The sequence below is a fragment of the Vipera ursinii genome (assembly GCF_947247035.1).
Source record: "Vipera ursinii genome assembly, chromosome: 4".
NCBI lineage: Eukaryota > Metazoa > Chordata > Lepidosauria > Squamata > Viperidae > Vipera > Vipera ursinii.
In genome coordinates this window covers 92,257,494-92,269,991 of record NC_139514.1, presented here as the reverse complement: position 1 = coordinate 92,269,991, position 12,498 = coordinate 92,257,494, and the positions used below count along the sequence as shown (strand labels likewise).

General features: G+C 39.6%; 1 protein-coding gene across 2 annotated transcripts in view; it reads right to left on the bottom strand.

The window, feature by feature from the left end:
* Positions 1 to 1,925: 1,925 nt before the first annotated feature.
* Positions 1,926 to 12,498, bottom strand: part of CARS2 (cysteinyl-tRNA synthetase 2, mitochondrial) — a 40,142-nt gene continuing 29,569 nt past the window's right edge. For both annotated transcript variants that reach the window (XM_083363130.1, XM_083363129.1), the window contains exons 12-15: positions 11,961 to 12,084; positions 6,715 to 6,813; positions 5,084 to 5,341; positions 1,926 to 3,951 (exon numbers count right to left, since the gene is read on the bottom strand). In XM_083363130.1, coding sequence (XP_083219256.1) covers positions 3,907 to 3,951; positions 5,084 to 5,341; positions 6,715 to 6,813; positions 11,961 to 12,084 — 526 coding nt within the window. In that variant the 3' untranslated portion in view covers positions 1,926 to 3,906. The remainder of the gene's footprint in view (positions 3,952 to 5,083; positions 5,342 to 6,714; positions 6,814 to 11,960; positions 12,085 to 12,498) is intronic.

Genomic DNA, 12,498 nt, shown 5'->3' with positions numbered 1-12,498 from the left:
CTTTTGCAAGAGAAGGGGCATTTCTGGCCCTTGGAACATGCTCATTTGTCAGATTCCTGCAGAGTGACTTAGGTGGCAGGAGGACAGGGATAAACAGCACTAACTGGCTATTCTGTGAAAGTTACAGAAAGTGGGAAATGAACCACTGTAGTAGATTTAAAGATTGAAATGGTTAGCAGAAATAATCGTGGAAGGAGCTGTCCCTAGAGATAAGGCCTGTTTCTGCTTCACTTCTCTGTTGCAAGAAGGTCTATAATAAACTTGATTCCCTTTATTCAAGCCAGTCTGGAGACTGGGAGGTACAGATGAAACCAGTAACCCCATTTGGGTGTTCATACATGTGCATTCTTTCTCTCCACACATAAGCATGCAGACAAAATAGTCTGTTTAGCTTGCAAGAAAGCATTTAAATTAGAGTGGCTGCACTTGGCAACTCACAGGTTAGAACTGGACAATGTGCTGCTGATTTCCTCTTTTGAAGTTGCAATGCAAATCATATCATTTTCTTAACATTTGTTAACACTCCATTTTTTAAAAACTGCAAGCGAGATCAATGTGTTACCAGGATTGGGTGCCAAAAGTGTAGATAAGGTAAATCTGCCTATGGTCACATAAACAAATACTTCCCATTGATTTTTTTTAACCTTTTCAAGGTAGATATTTGACCTTTATTTCAACAATACTGATAAAGGGGATATAACAAATATAATGCCTCATTTACATTTGTAGTTCCTTGTGTAATTAACATGAATGCAAATTTTGCATGTGGAAAATCTCCAATTAATCTCCAATTCAGATACTCTAAAATTAGAATTGGTTACAACAGGCAGGTCCCAGTGATTAGAACATACAGGTAATCCTTGATTTACAACCACAATTGGGACTAGAAGATTTGCTGCTGAGGTGGTCATTGAGTCACATTTTATGACCTTGCCGTGGTCACTAAGAAAATCAATTGGTTGTTAAGTGAATGATGAAATTGTTAACTGAATCTGCATCTCTAATTGATTTTGCTTGTTGGAAGCTGGCTGGGAAACTCAAATGATGTGAGTAGGGTGCTGTAAATGTATAAATAAATGCTGATTGCCAAGTGCTTGGTTTTTTATTGTGCCTATCGGGAGACTACAACAGTTGGTCAGTGCAAGAACTGGTCATACCACCAACATAACTTCAAACGATCACTAAACAAATGGTCATAAGTTGACTACCTATAATGAAAGGATCAGGGAGAAACTTGTCTTATTAAAACCAGTGACACTTCATTTTGCTTTTTGTTTTATTTGCTTTTCGAGTACTCTTGAGGCCTTCAGAAAATAAGGTTATAGATATCTATGAATCTGGGAAGGGATTTGAAAAAAATGGCCAAGCAATTGGACAATGATCTTAAACATTCGATCCTCACCAGCTCAAGGTTGACTCAGCCTTCCATTCTTCCAAGGTCATGAAATGAGGACGAGATTGTTGGGGGCAATATGCTGACTGTAAACCGCTTAGAGGGCTGTAAAGCACTGTGAAGTGGTAAATAAGTCTAAGTGTTATTGCTATTCCAGTGAATCCACTAAAGTAGACATGTCAAACTTGCGATGTCACGTGATGTATTGGGACTGTTTTTTCATTGCCGGCAATGGGGTGGGCACGGCTTCTCCATGACTCGTCTGGTCCCTGCACTAAAAAATAGCTGGGGGGAAAAATAAAAGTCCTTGAAAGGCCAAAGCCCACATCTCAATGCCATCTAGGTGCTATAGGGTGATTGACCACGGGATATGCATACAAGAAACCCCGCAAATATTGCACAGCTGAAGAAAATTCTGGGTGAGGAATGGAAAAACTATTGGGAAAGAATTATAAGAAGTGCCTACTTGTGGCTTTTGCCAAAGTTGCATTTATTTTTTCACAAAAGAAAATGGAGTATCTGTTAATTTTTATTTTATTTTATTTATTTTATTTTATTAAACTTATATACCGCCCTTCTCCCGTAGGACTCAGGGCGGTTCACAAGGTTTTTTAAAACAATGCAACAAGTTACAAAAATTAAAAACAATTAAAATAATTACACTAACCTTGAAATATAACCCAATTACAATTAAAAATACAATTAAAACCCCAGTTAATACTCTCAGTCTAGGCCAGAAAGCTCGAAGAGCCAGGTCTTCAGATCCCGGCGGAATGAGCGAAGGTCAGGGGCAGTCCTAAGTTCTACAGGCAGCTGGTTCCAAAGGGCCAGCGCACCCACAGAGAAGGCCCTCCCCCTGGGTATTGTCCGCCGGCAATCTTTTACCGGCGGTACCCTGAGGAGACGCTCCCTGTGGGAGTGCACAGGACGAAGGGAGCTTGATGCCGGTAGCAGGTGTTCCCTCAAATATCCCGGACTCAAGCCATTTAGGGCTTTATAGGTCATCACCAGCACCTTGAATCTCACCCGGAGGGCAACCGGAAGCCAATGCAGCTCGTGGAGTAGAGGTGTTACATGGGAGTATCGGGAAACTCCCAACACATTGAATAATTGAATAAATTATTGCAATGTCAATTTTTCATATTTTAGTTCAATTACATCAACTTTTTTGACATTATTTGGGCATAACATTTTCAGTATTAAGTTGATGTCATCATTTTAGCCATTCAATTGCAGGATGAAGGCCTCTTCCGCATGTTTCCAACCAATACGGTCCTGAGCTTTCTTTTGCCAATTGGGCCCACAATGCTTACTGATGTCATCGATCCATCTTGTTTTAGTGTCCATGAAAGAGACCTAAAACAAGATGGATCAATGATATCAGCAAGATCTAAAGCCAGATGGATCAATTATATCAGCAACTGGCAAAAAAAAAAGCTGAGGACCATGTAAAATGTTGATATCCACATACATGTAAAAAAAACTTACATGGATATACTTACTTTTTCACGACTGTATATGTATTTTTTTGAGGAAAAGGATATACTGCACACAGAAACATTTCAAAAGATATATATAAAAAAGTGCCGTCCAACATTTTCTGGGCAAGTATTGTACCCTTCATACTTTGTTAAAACATCAGTCTTTCTTCTTTTGGAGGGAATGAACCAACAAACAGCAGTGAACCGCACATACTATATGGGACCTGCCTATTTTGGAAACACTTTTTTCTTAATGCCCCTTGCGTCTACAATTTCCAACCTGTGCTTGTTACTTGAGCTTTCTCACATTTTCCCCATTATAAAAAATATGCCATCTTCAAAAAGCCTAAATGTATCTGCCACTGCCTCTGTTCACCCAAATGTTTCTTGACACTATACGGAACAAGACACCTGCTGAGGACAATTGCAATTTCAACAAATCATGATGCTCTGCTTCAGTTCTTGAAATGTTCATTTGGTATCAGCTAAAGAAAAACTTAAATCCATTGTGAAATTCTGCTAATACTGACAAAACAGCCTGCAGACTTTGGATGTTAAAATATAAAATCTATAATTCATCCCCATTCTCAAAAATTCACTTCATCTGGTACTTTGGGTGACATTAAAATAAATCATACTTCAATTATGTTACACTTCAGTCAATCATTCAGAAGTGTGAATATGTACAGTAGAAGTTCATTCCAACCATACGATTACAACAGATGGGAGTAAGTTTAAGCAAAGCAGCTCTTGAATCATTAGAGCTGACAAAGGTTTCACTAGATAATTTCTTACTACTACAGAAAATACATTTGAAGCAACTGAATTCTCACCTAGGCAGTGAAGCAGAGAAACAATCAGTATTCCTCAAATCACAAAACTACACGTTTTTGACAATATTTTATTTAGGTTGCTTTAGAATAAAAGTCCAGCAATCAAGGAACAATAGTCTTTATCTTGTGGTCTGGCTTTTCTTTAAAAAATTATTATAATCACTCCAAATGTACTTCTTATCAGTGCTTTTCCAGTTCATTATTGATTTTTTTCAAGTTCCCATGTAGATGTAGAACTTCTATCCTATAAATATTTTGGAGAACGGGGTGGGAATAAAGAGAAAGCAGAGAATTGCATTCTGTTTACTTTTATTATTCAAAGCTGAATTTGGAACTCTATACAAATCTAGGCATGCTCAGCCAGAAAGCTTATTTTGGCCTTCAGTTCAGATGCAGGTTCAAATATGGAAAAAAACTAGCTTCCCATATTACTTTTGCAGATCTAATCAGTGGAAATTAAATAGTGGTTATGAGAGCTGTCACTCAATTATAAAAATATGAGCTGAAAAAATCAAATTATAATTAAAAATATTCGGGTTTGGGCAAACTTCGGACTTTTAATGTTTTTAACAAATGGCTTGTAACATTTTAGACTTCACATAAACCTTATTTCATCCTTTAAGCTTCCCACAGCTATCTGCTCTCATACCAACAAATTTTCTGCTTTCCTTGTGCTTTCAGCTTAACATTGCTCTAGCAAAACTACTCTCAATAATTGATATGCTAAATAATTCCTAGAGTGCAATATCAATATTGATCATATTTCACTGGAATAACTTTGAAATCAGTTATCTTTATTTCTACCAAAGGTGACCTCCTCCTACAGCATGTACTGCTTAATGTTCATCTTTTACCTGGCTTTCTCTCTTAGCAGGAATTGAATAAATATGTATATGATATGACTAAATTAAACACTCCTTATTTTTCAGTAGCACTTATTCCTGTTTAAAAAGCTAGCATGCAACTCCTATTGTTATTTCGACAGATAAAGAAATTCAAAAGCTGCTTGAACAAGTACATTTGTGGAACCTTATGCCCTTTATTTCTATGCAATTACAGGAGTACGTAATTATTTAAAATTTCCCAATGACACTTCAAAACAACATAGCCTCTTTAATCTTAACCATGTTGTTCCCAGATAGAACATCTGCAAAAGCAGCTAACCCAGCAATGCTGAGAGATGGCATTCTTCAATCAAACATAGGGATTCAGGTCACACTTACTTAGATTTTTTTGGTATTTCAATATGGAGCAGAAAAAAGGACACTACCTGTTTTCAGTGTGAAGGAAAAGTACACCTGGAGCCTTATTCCTAGCCTCACCTACACAGTCAGTAAAATAAAAATGGTCAGAGTTTGGACAATGCAGAGACAAACCTTTATGTTGATACCATATATGGCCAAGTCTTGACGAAGGCGGTCACACGCTAGCAGAAGGGGCATTCTCTCCTGCAACCGTTGCCGCCTTTCCTCTTTCTGTTGCTGTTTTACTTCTGAGAGGTCAGCACTTTGGGCAGATGGACTTTCTTCAGTGTCAGGGGTAGCAAGAGCAAAATTGCGCACTTTGATCCGGAAGCTCACTAGTTCATCTATCACACTGGAGAGCAAAGCTGAATGCTTGTGTTCAGGGAGAACCTATAAATCGTAATCAAGTTTGTTTTTATTAAAGACTGATTTTCACTGTTACTGTACACCACTCTGAGTGCCTTTGGAGGAACACAATATAAAATGAAATTAATAATAGTAAAGTTAAAATCAAGACCAATAATATGTATGTGCCAATAAAAGTCAATTATAACCGCGATGATGCAACAGGAAAGAGTGTTGAATCTCAAAGCATCTTCTCAATTTTAAATTAAGACCCAAGTTCAAACTTAATAAAATCCCAGCAAAGAAAACAGTTCAGATGTAGTAAACAGTATAGAACTCACAGGTAAGCTCAAGTGGAGAAGTAATTACAGAACTGCATTTTTCATTGTGGAATACAGATTGGTAGAAAACATGCAAAGGTCCTATGCTAAAAATCTCTTTCCACCGAGAGCAGGAAAAACAGGTTCCCTTTTTTAAAGTCTGCAATAGTTGCTCCTCCTCAAAAGGAGATTGGCCGGAGAGGCTGCACCATCTTATGTTTAAATACATATAATTCTTAATGATGGAAACCAAGTACTGGTACTCCACAACTTACAACCACAATTGAGCCCAAATTTCCTGTTGCTAAGACAGTTAAGTGAATTTTGCCCCATTTTATGACCTTTCTTGCCACAGTCCTTGAGTGAATCACTGCAGAATTAAATTAGTAACATGGTTGTTAAGTGAATCTGACATCCCCATTGACTTCGCTTGTCAGAAGGTTGCAAAAGGGACACTGCAACTGTAATAAACATGAGTCAGCTGCTAAGCATCTGAATTTTGATCATGTGTTCATGGAGATGCTGAAACGGTTCTAACTGAAAAATAGTCATAAGTCTTTTTTCAGTGCCTTTAACTTCGAACGGTCACTAAACAAACTGTTGTAAATGGAGGACGACCTGTAGAAATTTGTTTTCACACAGCCCATAAGCACTGGCAAACAATTTGTTATATGCTTGGGGGGATTAGTCTATAGCAGACATGTCAAACACAAGGCCCAGGGGCCAGATCCGGCCCGCGAAGTGGTTTCATGCGGCCCGCGAAGCCATCCTGGAAACAGTGAGGGAACGGCCCCCACTGCCTTGGCCCTGGCCCAGAGACCCTCCTTCTGCCAGAGACCCTCAGATCTGTCCCACTCCTCCCCAGGCCCCCATAGGCACCCTTGATGCGAACGATGTAGAGCTGGCCACGCCCACCCAGTAGGCCATACGCACTCTGGCCACGCCCACCCAGTAGGCCACACCCACCCAGGCCATACCCACCCGGCCCCCTGAGGGCAACCGCAATGCTGATGTGGCCCTCAATGAAATTGAGTTTGACACCCCTGGTCTATAGTAATGGAATCTCTTAATAAATCCCCTTTTATAGCAGCCTCTTACCTGACTTTCAGCAAAGGTGACTCCAACCATGTTAAAAAATTCCATCAGATAGGACACTATAGCTCCAAACACAATAGCACTTCTAGGGGAGCTTGTTTCCTGATTTCAAAAGTTACAAAGAAAGAGATGGAATAATTGAAACCATTCACTTTGATGACCAAGGCTTCAGCATATGAATGCAAGAAGTAAATGAATCATTTTCCAACCATTCTGCATCTTTGCAGAAATTTTTTGCTTTATCTTAAATCTTTCCTAAACTGTCTTTATCCAAGAATGGAAAATTCTTAATGATAGCAAGGTGAGCTATAATCATAAGGGAGATGGGACAACATGTGATGCATAAAGCAATTCTCTTAAAACCATGTTTAAAAATACCTAACTATTGCGCAGGAAATTACTAAAATATAACTGCAGAGCAAACAGTCAGAAACTAAGACTTGCAGAGTTGCTGGGCTTCTGCTATTTATAATTAAAGTTTTTGCCAAGTTTTTTTCACTGTCAGAGAAAAGCGGTACAATTAGATTGTGGATTACACATTGGTCCATATTTTGCGAAAGCTTCTGTAATTTGGTACAGTAGCTTAATTACATCTACATACATCTACAGCTTTTATGATTCCAAGCAGAAATCCAAAAGCATATAAACAATACTAGTTCTAAGTCTTAGAAACTGAGGAGAAAGAAGGAAAGAGTAACGTTTCCAAATGCAAAACCACAGGGCATGGCAGACTTATCCACCTTCTACTTTTATTATTCTAAGTCTAACTTTGTATAAATTGAGAAACATTTGAAATTCTATCAAAATTAGGGAGGCGGAAATTGTGAGAAAAGCAGATACCATACTCACTTTCTTATACTGAGAGGGAGAAAATATGTGCATACAGAAAAAAATAAATCATGAAGCTTATCTGGACCCGTACCAATCGGGTTTCAGGCCCGGGTACAGCACGGAGACGGCATTGGTCGCGCTGGTGAATGATCTCTGGCGGGCCCGAGATAGGGGTTACTCCTCTGTCCTGGTCCTATTAGATCTCTCAGCGGCTTTTGATACCATCGACCATGGTATCCTATTGCGGCGTCTCAGGGGGTTGGGAGTGGGAGGCACTGTCTTGCAGTGGTTCTCCTCCTATCTCCTGGGCCGCTCGCAATCGGTGTTGACGGGAGGGCAGAGGTCTGCCCCGAGGCCTCTCGTTTGTGGAGTTCCTCAGGGGTCAGTTCTCTCTCCCCTCCTGTTCAACATCTATATGAAGCCGCAGGGCGAGATCATTCGTGGTTTCGGGGTGGGGTATCATCAGTACGCTGATGATACCCAACTTTTTTTCTCCACCCCGAACCAACCCAGTGATGCCCTCACCATGATGTCTCGTTGCCTGGAGGCGTCCAGGTCTGGATGGGGAGAAACAGGCTTCATCTCAATCCGGCAAAGACTGAGTGGCTGTGCATACCGGCATCTCGGACTAACCAGTCCATTCCATCTTTAATGATGGGGGGTGAGGTGTTACCCCCCGTTGATAAGGCTCGCAACTTGGGCGTCCTTCTGGATTCACGGCTCAGTTTTGAAGACCATATAGGAGCCGTGACCAGGGGGGCCTTTGCCCAGGTTCGCCTGGTGCACCAGTTGCGGTCCTACCTGGACCGAGATGCCCTGCGCACAGTCACTCATGCGCTCATGACCTCCTGATTGGACTACTGCAACGCTCTCTACATGGGGCTGCCCTTGAGGACCACTCGGAGGCTTCAGCTGGTGCAGAATGCAGCCGCGCGGGTTGTGATGGGGGTTTCCCGATACTCCCATGTAACACCTCTACTCCGCGAGCTGCATTGGCTTCCGGTTGCCCTCCGGGTGAGATTCAAGGTGCTGGTGATGACCTATAAAGCCCTAAATGGCTTGGGTCCGGGATATCTGAGGGAACACCTGCTGCCGGCATCAAGCACCCTTCGTCCTGTGCGCTCCCACAGGGTCGGTCTTCTCAGGGTACCGCCGGTAAAAGATTGCCGGCGGACAATACCCAGGGGGAGGGCTTTCTCTGTGGGTGCGCCAGCCCTTTGGAACCAGCTACCTGTAGAGCTTAGGACTTCCCCTGACCTTCGCTCATTCCGCTGGGACCTGAAGACCTGGCTCTTCGAGCTTTCTGGCCTGGACTGAGAATATTAACTGGGGTTTTAATTGTATTTTAATTGTTATTGGGGTTTTTAGTTTCAAGGTTAGTTTAATCATTTTAATTGTTTTAATTTATGTAATTTGTTGGACTGTTTTAGAAAACCGTGTGAACTGCCCTGAGTCCTACGGGAGAAGGGCGGTATATAAGTTTAATAAAATAAAATAAATAAAATAAATAAAGTAAGCTTGACACTTCAAGGGGTAGGTTGAGACTATGAACCAGGGATAAAAAGTCACAGATGTGGGGAGGGAGAAAAAAACAACCCAGTTCTCTCCAAGAGGAAGTGTGTGTGTGTTAAGTAAACAGTGGAATGGAAGTTAGGTAGACGAGAGTGACAGGACTCAACATTCAACAGTCATATTAACACAAACCATGATTCCAAATCAATGAAAACAATCCAGTTAGTTTACAACAGGGTCCCCCAAAATAACAATCCCCAGGAATTGATAGGACTATCCCAAAGGGTAAATATTATGTGTAGGTTATCTACAGTTAGATTAACAGTCTAAGACTAATGGCAACTTAATAATTCAAGTTCTAACCAAGAAGCTAATAATTATTAGGGTAACATCTCAGAATATAGACAGTTCCGAGCAGGGTGGTTTTTGTAAAATTGGGGTGTTTGGGTCTGATAAATTCAATATATCAAGGAAATCGTTTAGGTATTCCCCGTGAGGCCCAATTATTATTGGTATAACCGTGGGCTTCTTTTTCTATAAATGTTCAACTTTAATTTGCTAGTCCCAGTATTTTGTAATTTTTTCCAATTGTTTTTCCTCAATTGTAGCATCACCCAGAATAGCAACTTCAATGAATCAGATTTGATTCATTTCAATAAGTATTATATACTGAACAGATGTAGTTATGAAGCAGGATGCCTCTCCTATTAGATCTTAACCTGCTCATTTTCCAAAACCTTCTCAACAAGCCCATATTTTTCATTTCCAACCACCTTAAATTGGATGATTTATCAATTTTCCCAGTGATTGCTGTTGCTTATTGCTTTACATTTTTCCAAGCTGCTTCAATTTTTCTGGTGCTAAGCCAGCATTTTTATTTAGGCTTCTATTACATTCTTCAATTTATGCTCTTTCATGTTTTTTTTAAATTACTTGCATCTGAGCTTAATTTCTTCCTCTGGGCCTCCAGTTTGATCTTCCACTTTGGGATTGAATGATTTAGCTTTTGGTTTTAATACCCAGTTCTTCTGCAACCATCATTGCTGTAATTAAAGCAAGCTGTTTTGATGGTTATTTTAACCTTGCAAATTTACATCCTGCATTGTAGGTGACAAGTCTTCGGGAGGCACTATTTTCAATGCCGGCAGTCTTTTGTCTTTCTACTGGTAATTCTTCATATCCCATAATTTTCTTTTTTAATTCTTTGGGAGAGGGCATGTTATGTTCATAGGTTTTTTTTTCAGTTCTGGCCTGTGCTGACTGTTCTTACATCTTCTAAATTATAATTTTTGTAGTTCATATCATTTTTTTATATTTATAATTATCTGAGGCTTTTCTACTATTTTTCTATTGTTTTGGGGGTCTTCTATTTTTACAATTTTTCTTAATCTCCTCCAGTTCTGCATCCTTGAATATTTTATTTCTGAAAATGAATCTCCTTTAGCCTTTAATTGTTATTCAGTGATATTTTTTTCCGAGGTTCAAACATTCCCTGCTTTGTTAGTTCAGCTTTATAATAGCAGGCCATATTGGTATGATTTTCAAATGCAGTATTCTTTTGTCTTGTCTGTAGTTGCTATTCTTACTCCTACAGGGCCAGGGCCTGGTTGCCTAACCGTAGCTCCCGAGTCCTGTTGCCCAGTTGTTGTTAAGATACCCAGGAGCTCTAACACCTGATGGATGCACAAAGAACCCTCTGATAAACTAAAAGATAAAAAGGATAAGTATAAAAATGGAAAGTGGGCCACATAACTAAGGCACAATATTAATATATACATCTGGGGTGACATGATACCAGTGTTCCAATATTTGAAGGGCTGCCACAAAAAAGAAGGGATCAACCTATTTCCCAAAGCACCTGAAGGAAGGCAAGAAGCAATGTATGGAAACTAATCTGGGAGAGACGCAATCTAGAACTAATGAGAAATTTCCTCACGAGAACAATAAATTAGTGGAATGACTTGCATTCAGAACTTGTGGTTGCTCTTTCACTGGCGCCTTTAAAAAGAGACTGGATAATCACTTGTTTGGAACGGTATAGGATTTCTTGCTTGAGCAGGGAGTTGGTCTAGAACAGGGGTAGGCAACCTTGGCTCTTTTATGACTCATGGACTTCAACTCCCAGAATTCCTGAGTGCTGACTCAGGAATTCTGGAAGTTGAAGTCCATGAGTCATAAAAGAGCCAAGGTTGCCTACCCCTGGTCTAGAAGACCTCCAAGGTCCCTTTCAACTCTCTTATTGTTAAATTCTGATGTAGTCCTTGTTTACCTGGGTAACAACCAATTCAGCATAGGATTCTTCTGGTTTATCGTCAAATTAAATAGGCTGAAGGATACATTAGTCTGGCTCTTCTGCTAAGACCTGTCTAGCATGAGTTACCCTTCCAGTAGAGTACACTACCACCAGCATAGCCCCTCAACTTTATTAATATTATTCATAGTATGATTAGCTAAAGTATTTGTTAAATTATGTTCATATAATAAATGTTTGGGTGTCGATGAACAATCAAACTTCATGAAGAGGTCAATGAGTAGAAAAATTTGGGAATCCCTATTTTACAAAGCTGTACAACAAATGCAGGGGAAGCTTGAAAAATGTCTTCACAATCAACCACCATCTGACAAGGGGAGGAGATAGGAAAGGCCTCTCCAGAAAGGCAAATAAAAAAATCCAATGATTAACAAAGAAAACAGCATCCTTCATAAGCTGCTACAAATCCAGTAATAACCAAAATAAAATTTGAGCAATTTAAAGCATAACAAATTCAATTTTGACTTTCTGCAAATGCAGTACAGATAAAGCCTGTTATAAGAATGAAATAAGTTGCTAAAAAATACTCTGATTTCAGTCAGTTTAGAGTTATAGACAATTGTCATTTTCTGATCTTTGTGTCTTAATGGGTTACCTTAGTGACGGTTTTAAGCTGTCTGTTGCCATAGTGAATGAGGTCCAAAATTGCATGAATAGCCCTGGGAGTGTCGAAGTCATCTGCACATGCTGCCTCTACTGTTGTCTTAGTAAGAGCTAGTCTTGAAGAAAAATGGAGAAGGTAAGGCACAAGAAACAAAACTTTGTCTCATTGATATAAGCCAGTCAGCAAATAAAAAATACTTCAATTCAGATGTCAAACTGAAAAACTGTTTTAAATGGAAACCGCAGCCATTTTCTACAATTATCCCTGACATGTTCTGAGCATGTGTGTGTAATATGTGTATGTTAAAATATATGAAATCATGCTAAGAATGCTAAAAGTTGCTGTTAAGCAATACACCAATTCACTGATAGTGTCCTAGTTAGAAAAAAATTAAAGTGAAGAATTGCATGCTTTGTTTAAAACAAGCTATTTCCTCAATCATATTTTAGGTCTAGATAAAATACCTTTAGAATTGTTAACATAGGGTTAAGAACCTGGCACTTGTAGTCACTAAGATGCCCAAGTCACC